This window comes from Mustela erminea, chromosome 4, assembly GCF_009829155.1.
Source record: "Mustela erminea isolate mMusErm1 chromosome 4, mMusErm1.Pri, whole genome shotgun sequence".
Lineage (NCBI taxonomy): Eukaryota > Metazoa > Chordata > Mammalia > Carnivora > Mustelidae > Mustela > Mustela erminea.
Genome location: NC_045617.1, coordinates 135,032,467 through 135,050,530, shown reverse-complemented (window position 1 = coordinate 135,050,530; position 18,064 = coordinate 135,032,467). Strand labels below are relative to the sequence as shown.

The following is an 18,064-nucleotide window of genomic DNA, read 5'->3' as shown; positions in this document are numbered from 1 at the left end:
TTTTCTTTGTTTTTTGGAAGAAAGAATCATCTGAAGAAGACTCAAAATAAAAAATTGGGTCCAATACACCCTGATGACATATCAGGTGTTAAGAGGGTTAGGGATCTGGGCGCCTGGGTGGCTTAGTTGGTTAAGCGGCTGCCTTCAGCTCAGGTCATGATCCCAGGGTCCTGGGATTGAGTCCCGCATCAGGCTTTCTGCCCAGCATGGAGCCAGCTTCCTGACCCCCCACCCCCATTGCTCTGCCTTCTTGTGCTCTCTGTCTCTCTGTGAAATAAATAAATAAAATCTTACCAAAAAAAAAAAAAAAAAAAAGAAAAGAAAAGAAAAGGGGGGGGGGTGGTTAAGGAACTTTCACAATGCACTGAAAACCAGATTGCACATATGAAAATCTAGGTAGGAATGCAAAGTAATATGAAATAGAAGTATCAAGTGAATCCTGTAAAGGTTTAGAACAATGAGAAGAGTTTGGTTAATTCATTCACTGAGTATTATGCAATCCCGTTGTTCTTAGAACTGGCGATAAAGTAGGCTGTTGGAGACCTATTGGAGGAGCCTGACAATAAATTAGCCAGTGACGGTTTGTATAGTATGTGCTATCCAGGACAGAGCAGGTGAGGAGAAAGGCTCTGCCACAGAGATCTGGACACCAGAGGGCAGAGGCTTCCCTCCCTGCTTTGTAATCTGAGAGATGGATCCGGGAAGCCCCTGAGGGGTTGTGACTAGAGTGAAAGAAAATAAAGATCCCTGTTCGAGGAAACCAAACACAGCCAGCAAAACTACAGGGACCTATTCTGTTCTAAAGGAACTTTTTATCTTCTTACTGGAGGGAAACTGTCTTGCAGCCTCAGGGATCCCTAGGATGCAGAGAAAATCAACCCCTCCTTTCTCGGTCCACTTCTTGTTCTGAGATGTCCTGCAACACAGGAAACCTAAGTGGGAGCTCTACAAAGAACCCTTCCTCTGCCACCCCAGCTCTGAAACCTCTCACTCGGAAGGTGTAGAAGACACTGGTTGTTACTGAACTTGGTTTGCATTTCACACAGCAGTCTTGAGTACAGTCTCAGTTTCCACATCTGTAAACTGGGAAAAACACCCAACTTGCAGTACTATTGTGAAAATCCTAGATAATATATGTCCCATGCCTGGCACACGAGTGTTTAGTAAACAGATGCTATGTTTTGTTTTGTTTTTTAAATTAATATAGTGTATTATTTGTTTCAGGGATACAGGTCTGTGAATCATCAGTTTTATACAATTCACAGCGCTCACCATAGCACATACCCTCCCCAATGTCCATGAGCCAGCCACCCTGTTCCCCGCCCCACCCCCACCCCGCAACCCTCAGTTTGTTTCCTGAGATTAAGAGTCTCTTACGATTTGTCTCCCTCCCTGCTTTTCGTTCCTCATCACTACGGTTCATTTATAGTTCTCTTCAGGTATGGTAACCAAATATGTTCAATTTCAGTGTTCAAATATGCTTCCGTACCTGACTTAGATGGTTTCAGTCTCGTGAAAATTACTCTATAAGAGAAACAGTAACAATTCAGTTCTTCTAAATGAGTGAGAATTCTAGGGAGTTCTCACCCATTTCTTGTCCTTGGCCGCTCCCTGCAGAGTACCGTGCTGGGAGATAGATGGTGAGCGGGTTCACGTATCAGTGTGAAATACAGATAAATATACATTCTGGGAAGTCAGCTGCATGAAAGGCAGGGAATTTCATATGTCCACTTCTAGCCATTCTATAAACTTTCTAGTTTCATTCACAAATGTAAACACATTCCTGTTCTTCAGACACACGACCAGACTGGCGGGGAGCCATCCCTCAGGGGCCGCCAAATGAAGTGTCAACATTAGACAGCCATTCCGAGCCCTGGAAGCAACACAGAGGCCTCACTGTGTAACAGTACTCTGGTTTGTGTCCCTTGTCTCTGGAAGGAGATGTCATGTCCCTGTCTCTCAGTTCTGTACAGCTCCGCCTTGACCCTGAGGGTCCCAGGGAGGTTTCAGAATTGTGTCTGGTTAGTCTGAGAAGGATCCATTCCTGGGCTGGTTGGATCCCATTTCCCGATCTGCCATTATGGAATGCTTCAGACTTCATTTTCTCTAAATTCTTTTTTTTTTTTTTTTTTTAAAGTCAAGGATTTAGATACTGTGTCTTCTTACAAACTCAGCAATCTGTCTCAAGACCTTAATAACCTTTGCTCATTTACAAAGAAGTGAGGAAGGAGCTGGTGGTGGGAAATAATTATTCTGATCAAATAAGTGTCTTTAAAATGTTCTACGAAACAGTGTCAACAAGAGGACAAACAGCAAGATCTTGAATCACCGCAGTATACAATATAATGCCCATGATGGGCAAATGCTAAAACCCACAAAATGCCTAAAATGTAAATGAAGGGATGTGAAGAAGGAGGAGTGAGTGAAGGCAGGGGGGAGGGAAGAGAGGAGGAAGAGGAAGGAAAGGGAGGAAGAAACTGAGCTCCCGCTGACACAGCTCGGATGAGGTGGGAGTCCCACTCAACATTGTGCTGGCAAAAATGTAGGTATGCTTTTCATGGCTCTCCTGTTTCCAGGTCCTCTCAGAAAAAGGTAGCTGAGGCAGGAGTGCCTGGCCAGCCTGTCCCCCAGCATGGCGAGGTGCATGGCACAGAGCCGGGAGACCATCTCCGCTTTGTGTAGGGAGTCAGCCTTACACAAAGGCTGTGGGTTTGTCTCTGATGGGTCACCACTGCCTCCAGGTGGTGGTCTTCCTAGTGGCAGTAGAACAAGGAGCAGGGGCAGGACATCACCTGAGGGTTATGCAGCCTCTGGTAGGGAGGAGCACGGTGTGAGGGGTGAGGATGGCGGGTATGGCGCATGTCATGAGGTGGGTGGAGGCCACCTTGCTATGGGTTCTGGCTCATCATTTAGAAAGATCTGTTTCTGGTGCTCTTGATTCTTTCCTGTAAATCCTTTCCATATGGAATCATATCCCTTTGGCACAAAGAACATTTTCAGCGTACATTGTAGTGCAGTTCTGCTGGCTACGGATTCTCTTACTTAGGCCTCATGCGACTACGTCCTTATTTCACCTTCATTTTTGAAGGATACAGTGTTCTACCTTGCAGTCCCTAAGCAACCACTGATTTGCTTTCTGTCACATATCTAAGTTTGTGTTTCCTAGAATTTCATGTAAATGGAAACACATGGTATGTTCTCTCTCTTTCTCCGTCTAGCTTCTTCATAATTTTGAGAGCCATCTGTGTTGTGTGTGCATCAGTCGTTCTTTTACTCTCTTGAGTAGTTTTTCGTTGTATAGACACACAATTTATCCATTCACCTATTGATGAACATTTGGAAGGTTTCTGTTTTTTTAGCTATTAAAAATAAAGCTGCAGTGAATATCTGTGTACAAGTCTTTGCAAGCATACATGTTTTATTTTTTCTTGGGTAAATATACCTAGTAGTAGTATGCTGGATCATATGGTAGGTGAATGTTTTACTGAACTACTAAACTGTTTTTCAACATGGTTGTACCATTTTACATTCTTAGCAGCTGTGGTAAGCAAGTAGGGATACACAAAATAAAGCTTACTTCCAACCTTTCCATCCTTCAGCCTTTGTTATACACAGCCATAAATTAAATTAAATATAAATTAAATTTAAAGTCATAGAACATTCCACTGGGTAGTTACCCAAAGAAAACAAAACACCTACTCAAAAAGATATATGCACCCCACTGCTTCTTGCACCACTATTAACAATGGCCAAGATATGGAAGCAACCCAAGTGTCCATCAATATATGAATGTAAATATACCTATAGTGGGATACTATTCTGCCATAAAAAATGAGATCTTGCCATTTGTGACAACATGGATGGACCTAGAGGGTATTATGCTATGTGAAAGAAGTCTGATGGACAAAGACAAATACCACATGGTTTCACTTAGATGTGGAATCTAAAAAACAGTACAAAAGCAGGAACAGACCCACAGAGAACAAACTGACGGTTGCCAGAGGGAAGGTGGGTTAGGGTAGGGGATGGGCAAAATGGATGAAGGGAATTAGGAAATACAGGCTTCCACTTATGGAATGAAGAAGTCATGGGCCTAAAAGCACACAGGGAATATAGTCAGTGGTACTGTAATAGCAATGTGCAGGGACAGATGGTAACTACACTTGTGGTGAGCATAGCATAGCCTCTAGTGTTGTTAGATCACTGTGTTGTATGCCTGAAACCAACGTAGCACTGCGTGTCACCTGTACTTCAATAAAGATAAAGTCCAGCACACGGACTTTACTATGTGGGCAAGGGGAAATCCCTGAAGTTGTTTTAGAAGTGGGGTTAGAGAATTGTTTGACAGAGAATTACTTGGCCTTGGGAACTTAGAACATAGTCTGGAGGGGAAGCCGATGCCATGGATGGGTATCTTCATAGGCTCATGGGGTTTCCTGCATAGAGAGAGAGGCACGACCCCGGGACGGCTAGCATGGGGCCCTCTGAAGTATGGTGTTCAAGATGGCATTCCTCTTGCTGAGGTGTAAAGGCAGTACTGTTGCCTTCTTCTAATCTGTCCAAATAACCATCTTTAAAAATGCACCTTAAATCCTGACTCCATCAGGGTCCTCCGTCATTGGGGCAGTTCTGTGTATTTCCTCCTTCTCGGTGTTTGCTTTTGCCTTTCTCTGTATGTGTCACTTTCACATTTTGTCTGTAAGCTTTTGAGTCCTTTTTGTCCTCCTTTGTCTGGCAAAGTGTTAGTACATAATGGTTGTTCCGTATGTTGGCTGAGTGAGCGAAGTGTGCTGCATGTAGTGTAGTTTGTTGATTTTTCTTAGCTCCTGGGTTATGGTGTTCCTCCTAGGAAATCACCCAACATGCTTTTACCATAGCACCTGGTGCGGCTATGAATTCGTTACCCGAGCTGCTCTCTCCCATGCTGGGCCAAGTGTTCATCCTTCGTTGGCTAACGCCACCCAATTTCTACTTAACACTTAATGTTTTACTTATCTGGGATAAATTTTCATTTGTTCTTCTGATCTCTCATTATCTCATCGTCTTTTTAGATTGTATCCTTACTAAGCTGTATTAAATAACCCAGAAATAGAAGAGTTTATTTTTATTCAAGTTTCTGATTTTCTTAATACTGGCTTTATTTCCACCTGTCTTGTGGGTCCGTAGAGACCCTGGTTGTAAACATTCCCAAGTGAGTCCTGTGTTAATCTATTTGTACGTGCTGATTCTTCTTGAAATGATCTTCCTTCTCCATCTAGAAGGTATCCTAGAGTCTTTCAGAACTCAGCAGCAATAGCATCTCTTCTTGGGAAGCTTCTCTTTTTAAAAGAACTATATTAAATTTGCTACCTCTATGTTATTCATTTCAGGGGTACAACATAATAATTCAGTATATACATAATAATTCAGTGTGTGTATATATATATATGTGTATATATATATATATATATATATATGAAATGATCACCACAATAAGTCTGATTAACATATATAGTTATTCTTTTTTATTCATTTTACAGAGAAGTTTGTACCCATCTTGCCCACCCTCATATCACTGCCTCTGGTAACCACCAAACTCTTCTTTGTACCTATGAATTTGGGGTTTCGGTTTTTGTATTTTTAGATTCCACATTTAAGTGAGGTCAGAAGATATCTTTCTCTCCTATTTCATTTAGCATAATGCCCTCAAGGTCTAATCCATGTTGTCACAAATGGCAAGATTTCCTTCCTTTTTATGGCCAAATATTTTTTTTCCTCTCTGTTCTTAAAGCACGTCCCTGACGTTTCTCTCATATTGAAGACATTAATATCGTAATTATTGATTTGCTTATCAGTATCCTGTGTCAAGATGAGTACCGGTCTTATTTGACTTTGTATTTCAGCTCCTAAGATTATGCTAGCACATAGTAATGGTCAGGTAGTTGGTTAATGAATCACACATTAATGACTGAAGGATTGGAGTGTTCCTTCTATTTTATTTATTTAAAGTACAATTTAGATACGGTGTTATGTTAATGTACAATATATTGATTCAATTTGATAATTACTCAGTGCTAATCATGATCAATGTAGACACCCACCATCTGTCACCATACAACATTATTACAATATTATTGACTGTTCTCTATGCTGTACTTTTCATCTCTGTGACTTATTTCTTTTATAACTGGGAGTTTGTACCTCTTAATCCTGTGTATTTTGCCCATCCCCTACCTGTTTCCCTGCTGGCAACCACCAATTTTTTCTCTGTATTTTAGAGTCCATTTTTTTTTTTTAAATTTTGTGTTTTAGACTCCACATGTTAGTGAAATCATATGGTATTTGTCTTTGTCAGACTGCTTCCACTTAGCATTATACCCTCTAAGTCCATCCATGTTGTCGCAGATGGCAAGATCTCTCTTTACGGCTACATGATAATCCATTGTATATATATATACCACATCTTCTTGATCCACTCATGTGTTGATGAACAGCTGGGCAGCTTCCATAACTTGGCTATTGTAAATAATGGTGCAATAAACTTAGGGGTGCATGTATCTTTTCAAATTAGTGTTTTTGTTTTCTTTGGGTAAATGTCCAGTAATGGGATTACTGGATCATATGGTATTTCAGTTTTAACTTTGGGGGGAACCTCCCTACTGTTTTTCACAATCGTTGCACCAATTTAATTTCCCGAAGTGTGTGAGGGTTCCTTTTTCTCCACATCCTTACCAACACTTGTTATTTCTTGTCTTTTTGATACCAGCCGTCTGACGAGTGTGAGGTGATATCCCCTTGTGTTTTCAGTTGGTTACCCCTGACAGTTAGTGAGGTCGAGCACCTTTTCATGTGTCTTTTGGCCATCTGTATATCTTTGGAATAATGTCTGTTCACATCCTCTGCCCATTTTTAAATTGGAGTATTTGTTTTTGGGTGGGGAGTTAGGTCTTTATATATTTTGGATACTAACTCCTTACTAGATATATCATTTGAAAATATCTTTTCCCATTCAGTAGATTGTCTTTTTGTTTTGTTGATGGTTTCTTTTGTTCTGCAAAATCTTATTTTATATAGTCCCAGTTTATTTTTGCTTTGTTTCTCTTGCCTAAGGAGACAGATCCATAAATATTTTACTAAGGGTAGTGCCCAAGAGATTACTGCCTATGTTTTCTTCTAGGAGTTTTATGATTTCAGGTCTCACATTTAGGTCTTTAATCCATTTGAGTTTAGTTTTGTGTATGGTGTAAGAATGTGGCCCACTTTTGCCCTTTTGCATATAGCTGTCCATATTTCCCAGCAGCATTTATTGAAAAGACTGTCTTTTCCCATTGTACATTCTTGCCTCTTTTGTCATAGACTAATTGGCCATATAGGTTTGGGTTTATTTCTGGGCTCTTTTCTGTTCCATTGATCTCTGTATCTGTTTTCATACTAGTACCATACTGTTTTTGATTAAAGTTGCTCTGTAGTATAGCTTGAAATTTGGAATTTTGATACCTCTAGCTTTGTTCTTAAAATTTCTTCAGCTGTTTGAGGTCTTTTGTGGTTCCATACAAATTTCAGTATTTTTCTATTTCTGTGAAAAATACTATAGGTATTTTGATAGTGATTGCATTGAATCTATAGATTGCTCTGGGTAGAATAGACATTTTAATAATATTAATTCTCCTAATCCATAAGCATGGTGTATCTTTCTATTTGTTTGTGTCATCAGTGTCTTACCAACTTTCATCAGTTGACTTTTAGTTTTCAGAGTATAGGTCCTTTCACCTCCTTGTTTAAATTTATTTCTAGATGTTTTATTCTTTTTGGTGCAACTGTAAATGGGATTTTTTTTTTAGATTTCTCTTTCTGCTACATCATTATTAGTATATAGAAATAGAACAGTTTTCTGTTAATTTTGTATCTTGCAACTTTACTAATTTATCCATTTTAATGGATTTTGGTGGATTCATTAGGATTTTCCACCTGCAAATAGTGACAGTTTTACTACTTCTTTACCAATCTGGATGCCTTTTGCTTCTTTTTCTCGCCTGATTCCTACTACAACTTCATAGTACCATGCTGAATAAATGTGATGAAAGTACACATCTTTGTCTTGTTCCTGATCTTAGATAAAAGCTTTCAGCTTTTCACTGCCAAGGATAATGTTAGCTCCTTGTGGATTTTTCAAATATAGCCTTTATTATGTTAAGGTATGGCCCTCTGAACCCACTTTGTTGAGAGTTTTCTTCATGAATGAGTGTTGTATTTTGTCTAATGCTTTTATGGTGCCTATTGAGATTATCACATTTTTAAAAAATTTTTGCTCTTGTTAATGTGATATACCAGTTGATTTGCAAATATTGAACCACCCTTGTATCTCTGGAATAAACCCCACTTGATTTTAGTGAATTATCCTTTTAATGTGTTGCTGGAATTGGTTGCTAATATTTTGCTGAGGATTTTTTGGGTCTATGTTCATCAGAGATTCTGGCGTCCAGGGTTTTGCTGTTGTTGTTGTGTTGTTTTGTTTTTGTAGTGTCTTCTGGTTTTGTTATCAGGGTAATGGTGTGGAATGCCCTTTGTAACTCATTTTTTTCCACTCTGCTTTCTCTCCATATCCTCCCCTCTCTTTTATTTCTGGTCTTCCACTGTGACTAAATTTCTGCAACCTCATAGAACCAATATAAGCTCTGTAACCTTTAGTTAAGAGTTTTTTTAGACCTACAGGTGTAAGAAAATGGATTTTGGACAAAGCAAACAGACTGAAAAAGCTTAAACATGTGTAGGTGGATGTGGCAATGAAAGGAAGATTGCATTGGTGTTTGTTAGGAGGGTGGGTTCATCAGTGAGGTTAACATTCTTTGCTTAAGAGTGAGAGGCCTCAGGACAGATCTGCTCTTTTCTAATGGCAGCACAACTCTTACTCTGTCACACTGTCATGTGAGGTAGGTGACCATTCTCAAATCTAGAGGTCTCCCAAGATGTCCTTCATGGAAATCAAAACACTAGAAACTTCCAAGCTTGATTGAGCCCAGATACTTTTTATAGAGCTACAATGAAATAATAAAGGTCCTAATACATGGCCAGCAGGTATAGGTGCTAACAGATGTCAGCCACTAATCCTCATCCACTCTCCCAAGCTTCCTAAAGTCCCCAGAGATCTAAGTTTCCAGAGATCTAATTTTCTCAGGATCAAAGTCACAAATAAAAAAGGTCCAAATGATAGGTGCCAATCACCAAAAGTACAGATCTTCTCAAATACCAATAAGTTAATTCTCCTCTTTGGCACTTAGACTTTCTTTGAGAATGAGATGCTTTGACTGCATTCCTGCTGTTGATTATACAGAATGTTCTAGATGAACGTCCTGAGGGCTGTCACACTCAACTCACCCATCTACTGACCCCAGAATTTTCTTCAAACATCCCTTTGCTAGGAACCCTGGCTTTGCCTTTTCTTCCCTTTGCTTGAGGTGGTGCTCTAGACCATTGAGCAGGGGTAGGGAACACCTTAGCAGGTATTTTGAGCAGTGAACAGGAGCTAAACCAAGAGCCTGTGGCCAATTTAGCAACCATAAGATTCTTAACAGAAATTCTCCTGTCTCAACCTAAATCCAGTTAAAGTGACAATAATAATCTGATGGACCCTAGTGACACTGTTTACTATGGTATTAAATAAATATTCATGTAATAGAAAAAGTTTTGAAAACAAAATATGAAGGTTATGAAAAAAAATAGCTGTACTGCTTAATTTCCTTATTTGAAAAATTAGTCCCCTTTAAAGCTTTAGATTCAACTTTGTAAAATACAACTCAGCTGAATTTTCATTTAACAATTACATTATATCCTGTAGGTACAGACCCTCCGTGTTGTTTGCACACAACCTCTGTTAATAGTAACAATAGAAGTTGCTTATGGGAAAGCTTATGCCTCTAAGCATTTTAGAGGGAAAGGAAATTAAGGTCAATAACCCTTCAGTGTTTAAAAGTACCAAGCCTGTTTTCCAGGACTCCTGTTGCCTAAGGAAAGGAAAAAGGAATTATTTCCTTCCAAATCCACACAAGCTCATGAATGGTGAGGCTGCGTTTAACTCGTCCATTTTCCTTAAGGTTTTGCATCCGAGAGTCCCTGAAGCTAGGACTGGGAGATTCTGGTAGCTGTTCTGTTGGTAGTGGTCTGTTTTGAGAGTTCCCCCTCATCCCCCCCCCAAAAAAACCCCCACTTTAATCATTTTTTTCCTTTTCAGGAGCACCTAAAGGCCTTTGATGATGAAATCAATGCTTTTTTGGACAATATGTTTGGACCTCGAGGTGAGTAAGCTACTCGAGAACTTCTCGTGGAAGAGGGTTTCGTCACTTCTGGTGTCTTTTCAACAGGATAGTGCTCAACACTTAGAGATTTAAGTTCCCTCACCTTTGATATCCTTCTCCCAGGACATCCAGAAAGCCTCAGTTCTCCTCAGTCTTCCTGGGGTGAAAGTCCTGGGAGCCGCCGCAAGCAAGGGCAAACTGCAGTGCGGTTGTGGCTGTCCCTGTGCGCTCCACGACTTCCACTCCTTTCTCCACCACTCACTCAACGCGCACCTTCCGCACATGCGCAGTCAGCAGTAGTCTGTGCGCTTGCGTGTGCCCTCTTTGCGCTCACTCCGCCCGGGTTGTGGCTGCCATGTCTGCGCGTCTGCGCGCCTGCGCTCTTGCAGCCCTGGTCACCTCCACCTCGCCGCGGAGCACGGTCTTCTCCAGCACCACGGACCTCTTAGTCACACTACACAGCTTGCAGATGAATGAGCCCGGCTGGTTCATACTGTGGGAACAGTTCCGTAGTTCTCTGGTTCTCTTAAGTTATTTCCCCAGCCCTGCTGGGTAGAGGTGGAGGGAAATGGCGTTTTCCTGTCTCTCAAAAATCTAAACAGAACCATGTGGAGATTACTTAGGCCACCTCAGTCTCTGTGTAGGCTTTAGAAGCTTTCCTAAATGAATGGCTGTTTGTATAGTTTTATTATAATGATACTGTGCAATTGTTCAGAGCTTTAAAAAAAAAAAAAAGATTTTAAGTAATCCCTACATCCAGCATGGGGCCTGAGATCAAGAGTCACCTGCTCCACTAACCAAGGCAGCCCAGGCGCCTTTGTATGGAGCTTTGAAAAAGCTTCTCACACGACCCCCCCCCCCCCCGCCCCCGGCATTTTATCTTTGTGACAACCCTGTGTGGGTAGGCAGGGCAGGATATCTGTATCTCAGAAGCTTGACTGTGTTCTCTGCCTCGCAGTTCTCGTGGGTGGGAAGGGGAACGGTTCAGGCAGAGGGCACAGTGCTCTCACTTGGGCATGCAGGGTTTCTTGGGGACTGTGGCTTTCTATATTTGGCACTGCCACTAGAGAGTGGAACAGTCTCTCTGACCCGGGTTCACACTGAGCTTTGTGTTTACCAAGATCACGGTGAACGGGAGTTATGTGGATGGGGGTCCCGGATAGGGTTGCATTCGTGTACTCAGCTCTGAGCATTTTTATGGGAGGTCCTTCTGTAGTGAGGGGATTGTAAGATGTCCAGCTGACAACTGGATCAGGTGACTTCCACGATGACAGGGAGGCTAGCATCTGGGCCATCAAGAATCCATTTTCCTCTTCCTAAAAATGGCACAAGCTTAAGGTGACTGGCAGGCCACCTTATAGACTTCTGGGTGTCCCCTTGTCTTTTCCATACTTACTGATTCCATATCCCCATCAAGGGCTTTTCTTCCAGGAGAATACTTGACCCCGATGCAGAGCTAACCCTCACGTCTGAAAGATAATCTTATAAGTATTTGTTCCTGTCTTTTGGTTGGGACAGTTACTGTCTTCCTTGACAAATGTGACAAACATTTACAAGACAATGACAAAAGAAAACTTCAGGTGCTTTATTCATTTTGTAATATGTGCTTGACTCATTGTGCCAGTTGATCTATATTTAATAACTCGGAACTAAGTAGATGCATAAGTGAGACAGAGTAGAAGGCCTAGGTCCTGTCTCACAGAGCATATACCATTGTGGGGGGGGGTCAAATTACCCCATCTGAAACAAGTGGAAAACAAGGAAATAAACCATGTATCCTGGTTTTCTAGTTTTTAGTAACAAAGCCCCACAAGCTGCATGGCTTAAAACAACAGTAATTATTCTGTCACAGTTCTGGAGGCTACAAGTGTGAAATCAAGGTGTTGGCAGGGCCGTGTTCCCTCCGAGGCTCTAGAGAACAGTCTGTTCCCTGCCTTTCTTCCAGCTTCTGGGGTTGTCAGTAATCTTTGGCATTGCTTGACTTGGAGATGTATCTCCTCAGTCTCTGCCTTCACCTTCACATGGCTTCTCCTCCCTGTGTCCCTGTGTCCTAATCTCCCCTCGTTATATAAGACACCAGTCACTGGGCTAGAGCCCCCCTGATCTAGTATGACATCATCTTGGTCATATCTGCAAAGACCCTATTTTCAAATAAGGTCACACTCACGCAGGTCTCAGGAGTTAGGCCTAGAACCTATCTATTGGGGGATACAGTTTAACCCACAACACTGTAACAGGAGGTGGGGTAGCAGTTTAGGGCAAGTATTTAACCTTTTTACTCTCTGTGCCTCAATTTTTCTCAGACTTTAACTGGGGATAATATTGTCTCCTACATGGTAGATATGTCTGTTACTTTGACTGTGGTGATGGCATCGTGAGTGTTTGCCTAAATCCAAACACATCAAATTGTAAATGTTAAATATGTGCAAGTACATCAACTATACCTCAGTAAGACTGTTAGAAATGTCACCTGTATCATTAGATTGTTTTGAGATTTAAATACACGAATGCATATAGAAAGGCTTAGTGCTCTTAAATGTTAGTTGCAATAACAGTTACAGCCATAATATCTTAATTCTAAAATGAGAATTGTTTTGCAGATGAGGAACTGTAGTGATGAGAGAGTGCTAGGAAACAGTTCCCTTCAAAAGGCAGGACCTTTATCTGGTCTTGAAAGGCTGCTTAGGATTTAGATACGGAGGCAGGCATTAGGAAGTGGCAGGCACATAGCACAAACCTTTACGACCAGTGCTTACCAGCTAGTTGTATGACAGGTAATCTCTGTTAGTCACATGGGCACTGAAATGAACCCCTTTCCTTCCTTATTATCTCTGCCACAATTGGAGCGGTTTAAAGAACAGGTGATAGGACAGTGATGGCTTGAGAAGGCATTTTCCTCAGTACTGTCTGTCAGGTGGGGTGGAGTAAGAGAAGCTGGGGTGTGCGGGGTAGGTAGAATGGAGCAGGAAGAGGGGCAGAGAAGGGGGAAAAGCAGAGACAGGAAGAAAGGGCATGATCTGCTAGAAAAATCCGCTCCTTCCATCTTTTTTTGCAGAGATTACAAACAGCGCACTATTTTTTTTTTTTAATTTATTTATTTTTCAGGGAGAGAGACCGAGAGCACAAGCAGGAGTCTGACAGGCAGAGGGAGAAACAGGCTCCCCACTGACCAAGGAGCCCAGTGTGGGACTCGATCCCAGGACCGTGGGATCATGACCTGAGCCAAAGCCTGCTGCTTAGCTGAGCCACCCAGATGTCCCACAGCATGCTGTTTTTTATAATTGTGGGCCAGTTTATTTTATTTATGTAAACAACAAAAAAGAGCAGAATAGAGAACTGAAATCACTTTGTGTCTATAGTTCTTTTCAAATGTTACTAATTATATTATAGAACTATGTTGTGTATTTTATTTAGATTTTTACGTGTTCACTCTCCAGAGTAAGGAACACTTGGTGTGTCTTGGTCCTTACCTCCTGGCTGTTTATACTTTTAGTCCATGGTCAGGTTTAGTACTTGGTTGTATTCTCTGCCCACTCATCTGCATCATCAGCTCCGAGTCTTTCCTTTCCCTTCTTGAGCTTCCCCTGCTTGCGGTGCAGTCCCACCGCTCTGGCTCGGTTGAACTCTGAGCTCTGCCTGGCGTACCGCACAGAGGTCTTTGGCAGGCTCCGAGGAATGTAGGTTTTATGCGGTGTTATATACTCTTGATATCCCTTCTCTCCTGCCTACTCCAGACTTCCCCAGAGGAGACAGCAGCAGGTCTTGTGGGCTAGGCATCAGACAGGAATTCAGATCCCAGCTCTGCTGCCCACTACTGTATGGTCTTGGCAAGTTATTGTGGCTTTCTGAGCTGGTTTTTGCCCACATATGGCATAGTAGTACTTCCTATTTATTGAGTTAGAGTGAATAAACATTGTAACTCTTCCAAAGAAGTTGCTAGAACTACTACCTCCCACCTTAATTACTTGTCCCTATCACTCTGTGTTCTCTTTGCTCCATGAAACCTTCCTTAACTACTCTTGCCCCCATGGGGTGGTTCTTCTGAACCGTAACCTAAATCCAGCTTAGTCAGTGCCACGTCCTACTGTTCCTTGTTGGATTGAGTGTGTACAAAGAAACGTGACAGTAGATCTTTAAAGTTCTCATCAAAGAAAAACATTTTTGTAACTAAGGTGATGGATGTTAACTAGACTTTGTTGTGGTCATCGTTTTGCAGTGTATTTGCAAATGTTGAATCCTGTTGTACTCCTGAAACTCTTAAGTTGTGTATCAGGCATACTCCCATAAAAAAAAAAGACCCCCCCCAATGTTTTCAATTATATGTGGTAAAACTTTATAACTAAACAGAAGTGCCGCTCCTCAGAATTCTCACTGTTTCTTTTCAGATTCCCGAGTCCGAGGATGGTTCATGTTGGACTCTTACCTTCCCACCTTTTTTCTTACTGTCCTGTATCTGCTTTCCATATGGCTGGGTAACAAATACATGAAGACCAGACCTGCTCTTTCCCTCAAGGGTATCCTCACCTTGTACAATCTGGGAATCACGCTTCTCTCCGTGTACATGCTGGCAGAGGTAAGTGATCCCATGGAGCCACGGCCACTGAGGCAGCGCCCCGGCAAGCTGTCCACACTCGCTCTCAGTACTGTTCTTTAAGGTCTCCAGAACTGTTTCAGCGGTTGCTTATATTCTTTCTGGAAGTTTTGGAAATCTTTGTTTCTAACTTGAATTTTTCTCATCCCAACTTAGGCCCCTTTCTTTAGTCCTTAGTCTTCCATTGTAATTTAAAATCACAGTTTAGATCTGATTGGGTCTTTAAAGCTCAGATGTTCAGATTTTCTCCTTTTACAGATTTATACTGAGGCTTGGAAAAGGTACATGATTTGCCTGAGACCAGATCGCTATTGAATGACTGACAAAGTAGTTTCTAAGGCAACTTACATATCAAATGCAGTTGGTTTGAAATACAAATACATAGTCCCTCCAAGACCACTGCCCACATCTTCGGGTGTCTGTGTCAGCGACAGTGGCGGGGCTATTTCTCCGGACTGATGGCGGAGGCCGGCTGCCATTCCAGCCGGGCTCTGGCTGCCCCCATTACATCACACATCGCCCATTCCTTTGCAGCGTGCCAAACCCGAGTAATTCTACAAGAAAACAAGTAACAATTGTCTTGCCTGTAAACCAAAGGCTGCTTCAGATCCCTGTGAAGGAGAATCAAAAACTGCCAAAGAGACCCGCTCCAGCGAGCAGCCTCAGGGGACACCAGCAAACCTAGGGGAACAGCCAGGTTAAAGTCATTTGTATCCAGGTGTAAATGTCTGATTATGACATGAGTGTAGTTTCCTTCCTGGTCCTTGAATTCTAAAAGAACATAAACCCCTGCCTGACATCGAGAGCCTCCACAGAGTTTAACCTGTGCCTTGTTCAGGTTTGCGCCGTTCTGAGAACGGTTCGTAGCCATCACTTTCCACGCCAGCGCCCCGTGATCAGAGACTGGTGATCGAGTCCAGGGTCAGGAAAGCCACTCTCCAGTCCTGTCCCATCACTTCTCCTGATTTACCTCACTCTGAAAGGGGAGTTCTTTTTTTTTTTTTTTTTTTTTAGATTTTTATTTATTTATTTGACAGACAAAGATCACAAGTAGGCAGAGAGGCAGGCAGAGAAAGAGAGGAGGAAGCAGGCTCCCTGCTGAACAGAGAGCTGGACATGGGGCTCAATCCCAGGACCCTGGGATCATGACCCGAGCCGAAGGCAGAGGCCTTAACCCACTGAGCCACCCAGGTGCCCCTGAAAGGTGAGTTCTTAGTGAGCTTTTCAAGTAGGTAAGTTTCCCTTCACGGGATGAGCTCGCAAGATTTGTTTCTCTGGGAAGAACCAGACTATCTTTCCCGGATTGTTTTCAGAAGCAGCCCCTGTGGCAGAAGAACAGCCTGAAAGTCTGACAACACCAGAATCTCTAACACTTGCTGGACGTGTGGGTCACTCACTCCCTGTAATTCGAGAGCAGTTACTTGGGCTTTGACCCTTAGGCAACTTACCCTTAAGATGGAGATCCCATGCTTATCCTCCGGAACTCAATAGGGGGCTATAAGGATTTACCAGTTCTGCTTGGCCAGCGTTTGATGAGCCCCCGTTCCCTACTGTGACTGGTACTGATAAGCCAAGGAGATAGGAAGATGGGTTACATGCAATTTCTGGACTTAAAAACCTCAAAGGATAGTACACAGTAGGAGTTATATATGTAAATATGGAGTTATATATGTAAATGTGAAAATGCTGTATAAATAATAAAATGCATACTACTCACCATTAAAGGAACGGACAATACGTTAGTGTTCAAGCAAATAAATGGTTTCTGCTCCTTTTTAGGTGGGGACATCTGCCCTGAGCCCATTCCCCGCTATGAATTTTATCTACTGCTTATCTGCTGTTGCTCTGTGCACACTTCTGTACCTTGTGATTCAAAATCGCTACTGTTGATTGCCCCTTAGTCTCCTCTGATTATAGACTCTTCCTGGGCAAGCGTAAGGTCTTTGACACTTTTGGGTTATATTTAATAGCTGCTAGTTGAGTAATGGGTTGATTTAACCTTGCTAAATTGTTAGGCGCTGTTCAGAGGTTTGCATAGGCTAGGACTGTATTGCCAAAATTATTAACATTCTTTAAAGAAATACGTGTGGACTTCCCACACTGTGTCAGAGTCTATTCCAGATTCTACAGCATGGCCTTTCCCTTGTGCAGCAGTGAGTGCTGGGCTGCTGGCGGGGCAGGAAGACCTCTCTGAGCAAGTGGTACTTGACACTGAATGATGAAAATCAAGCATATGAAGATTTGGGGAGAGTGTGTTTATGCAGAAGGAGCAGCAAACATAAAGGCCTTGAGGCAGGAACAAACTCGGGGTGTTCAAAGACCATAAAGATGCAGCTAGAACACCCTGGCCAGAGGAGGGGGCGATCCACAATGTGGAGAGATGGCACATTCATAGAGGGTCTTGGAAACCGAGTTTGCCTTTTATTCTGAATATAATGGTGAGCCACTGGAGGATTTTTTTTTCTCTCTCTCCTTTTTAAAATAGAGCCTCCAGCAGAGAGGGGCAAAGGGAGAGAGAGAATCTCAAGCATATTTTCTGTTCAGTGTGGAGCCTGACAGCTGGCCTCCATCCCACCACCCTGATGAGATCATGACCTGAGCTGAAATCAAGGGTCGGTCATTTAACCGACTGAGCCACCCAGGAGTCCCAACTGCTTAATTCTATTTAAATTTTAAATTGTCAGGTAGTTTTAGACAATCTAATTTTTTTTTTTTTAGTAGTTCAGCTGTTCCTAATGTTCAGTTTTAACATCCCCTTCCTCCGTACTCTGTATGTATTTCAACAGAGCTGTACCTTGACACATCTCTGATGAGCAGCCACAAATAGTAGGCCTTTGGGTACCTTATGTGACATGTTAACTGGACTTCCTGTGATCATTTCACAATATACACAATTACTGAATATTCAAAGGCCTTGTCAGACTCGTCAGATGTATAGGTTTCTTTTCATATCCAGAGATATTTTTCATTCAGCAATTGTAGATAATTACGTGCTCCATATTATTTAAGTTGGAAAGGTTAAACATTCTCTCATAAATTAAATGAAGGGGAAAGTAACTTATATACATGCTTTATATTCTAGAATTTTGAGTTTTTGCAGTAATAGCAGGAAAGAAAAGACAGAATTTTTTTGGCAGAATTTTCCACAAAGAATTATAAAAATTTCATTTTCTTATATATACTTACTGAGTGCCTTCTATGG

The 18,064-nt window shown here is 42.0% G+C and overlaps 1 protein-coding gene across 1 annotated transcript in view; it reads left to right on the top strand.

Moving 5' to 3' along the window:
• Positions 1-18,064, top strand: part of ELOVL2 (ELOVL fatty acid elongase 2) — a 63,295-nt gene that overhangs the window by 33,568 nt on the left and 11,663 nt on the right. The window contains exons 2-3 of the mRNA XM_032341099.1: positions 10,208-10,271; positions 14,657-14,844. Of these exons, the coding sequence (XP_032196990.1) occupies positions 10,208-10,271; positions 14,657-14,844 (252 nt within the window). The remainder of the gene's footprint in view (positions 1-10,207; positions 10,272-14,656; positions 14,845-18,064) is intronic.